The 1986-nt window shown below is 54.9% G+C and overlaps 1 protein-coding gene across 1 annotated transcript; it reads right to left on the bottom strand.

Moving 5' to 3' along the window:
• Positions 1-273: 273 nt before the first annotated feature.
• On the bottom strand, positions 274-1068 carry LOC121412414. Its single transcript, XM_041605224.1, has 2 exons — positions 434-1068; positions 274-397 (listed from the first exon to the last, which is right to left on the bottom strand). The coding sequence occupies exons 1-2, from the start codon at positions 763-765 to the stop codon at positions 274-276; spliced, it is 456 nt and encodes a 151-aa protein (XP_041461158.1). The 5' UTR covers positions 766-1068.
• Between the last annotated feature and the right edge of the window lie 918 nt (positions 1069-1986).

Raw genomic sequence — 1986 nt, 5'->3', positions numbered from 1 at the left:
TGACCTGCATATAAAAAAAATGTGATGCGATAGGAATCCAGAGCATGGAGTAAATATGCATTCCGTGGATATATTATTCGAGAAGATAGAGGGAATGAAAAGCAGAATATATTAAAATAAAATATTTATGTTTATGTCTGCAAACAGGCCTATAATATGATGTGGAAGAGGTTCATCGTGGTGAAGGATTGAGTAGAAGAAATAACCAGTTGTCTCACGATGTAGCAAACGTAGTAGGAAAGCGACGTTTCGTCTGCAAGCTGCTAGACTTCGTCAGGCAATGAGCAAAGACGCTGCTGCGCACGGGTTATATAGCGTCGGCCTATTGTCTGGCTCCACTCGGGCGTGAGCCGCGCTGTGATTGGCCGGAGCCGCTGGCCAATCAGGGTCCGCGCTGGTGCTTGGTGCCCGCTCGGGCGTGCACCGCGCGCTGTGATTGGCCGATGCAGCCGGCCAATCAGCGTCCGCGCTGGTGTCAGGCACCCGCTGGTGCGGGCGCCGCGCGCTGTGAACCGTGGATGCAGTATGCCGTCGGATGGTAGGTAACCATTCATCAGGGATCTCAATGCCGCTGTCCCTGTTGATATTGCTCGGGTGCAAACGGATCTGGATCGCTTCCTTAATGCGCCGCGTATACCAATGCTTATCATTAGCGATGCAGCTGACCTCATCCCAGTTAGGTGGATGATCGGAGTCCCAAGCATGTTCTGCAACAGCAGAGCTATCGGTGCGCCTAAGCCGAACATCACGGCGATGTTCCTTCATGCGTTCCCCCACAGGTCTACCAGTCTCACCGATGTAGACTTTGTCGCAGGTCGAGCAAGGGATCTTATAAACAACCCCATCGCGTCTGTCGGGGATCGGGCGGTCTTTCGGACGGACCAGCTGGCTGCGGATGCTGTCGGACTTAAATATAACTCGGATGCCATGCCTCTCCAAGCGCCGGCGGAGAAGATGCGCGATACCATCAACAAACGGGATTACTATAGCGGATTTAAATTGCGCAAGCTGTTCGGACGGGGCGCTCTTCTTCTTAGCGACGCGGTTAACGAAGGAGCGCGGGTAACCGTTAGAGCACCGTGACACCAGCGGCCGACTGTACACCACCGTATACAGGAAGCCCACACACACCGATCAGTACATTGCTTATGATTCGCATCACCCGAAGTCCGTTAAGCGCGGGGTAGTGAAGTGTCTTTACGACAGAGCTTCACGCATCGTTACTAAGCCCCATTGCACAGCTACAGAGAAGCAACACATCACCTCCGCTCTTATTTCTAACGGTTACCCGCGCTCCTTCGTTAACCGCGTCGCTAAGAAGAAGAGCGCCCCGTCCGAACAGCTTGCGCAATTTAAATCCGCTATAGTAATCCCGTTTGTTGATGGTATCGCGCATCTTCTCCGCCGGCGCTTGGAGAGGCATGGCATCCGAGTTATATTTAAGTCCGACAGCATCCGCAGCCAGCTGGTCCGTCCGAAAGACCGCCCGATCCCCGACAGACGCGATGGGGTTGTTTATAAGATCCCTTGCTCGACCTGCGACAAAGTCTACATCGGTGAGACTGGTAGACCTGTGGGGGAACGCATGAAGGAACATCGCCGTGATGTTCGGCTTAGGCGCACCGATAGCTCTGCTGTTGCAGAACATGCTTGGGACTCCGATCATCCACCTAACTGGGATGAGGTCAGCTGCATCGCTAATGATAAGCATTGGTATACGCGGCGCATTAAGGAAGCGATCCAGATCCGTTTGCACCCGAGCAATATCAACAGGGACAGCGGCATTGAGATCCCTGATGAATGGTTACCTACCATCCGACGGCATACTGCATCCACGGTTCACAGCGCGCGGGGCCCGCACCAGCGGGTGCCTGACACCAGCGCGGACGCTGATTGGCCGGCTGCATCGGCCAATCACAGCGCGCGGTGCACGCCCGAGCGGGCACCAAGCACCAGCGCGGACCCTGATTGGCCAGCGGCTCCGGC

This window comes from Lytechinus variegatus, chromosome 4 (genome assembly GCF_018143015.1).
Source record: "Lytechinus variegatus isolate NC3 chromosome 4, Lvar_3.0, whole genome shotgun sequence".
Lineage (NCBI taxonomy): Eukaryota > Metazoa > Echinodermata > Echinoidea > Temnopleuroida > Toxopneustidae > Lytechinus > Lytechinus variegatus.
Note: the sequence above shows the minus strand (reverse complement) of the source record. Positions and strands in the feature narration are given on the sequence as shown.

Coding starts and splice junctions, on each gene's coding strand:
- LOC121412414 (XM_041605224.1), bottom strand. CDS start 765: ATGAAGGAACATCGCCGTGATGTTCGGCTTAGGCGCACCGATAGCTCT. Junction 398..433: donor CCGGCTGCATCGGCCAATCA/CAGCGCGCGGTG, acceptor GGCACCAAGCAC/CAGCGCGGACCCTGATTGGC.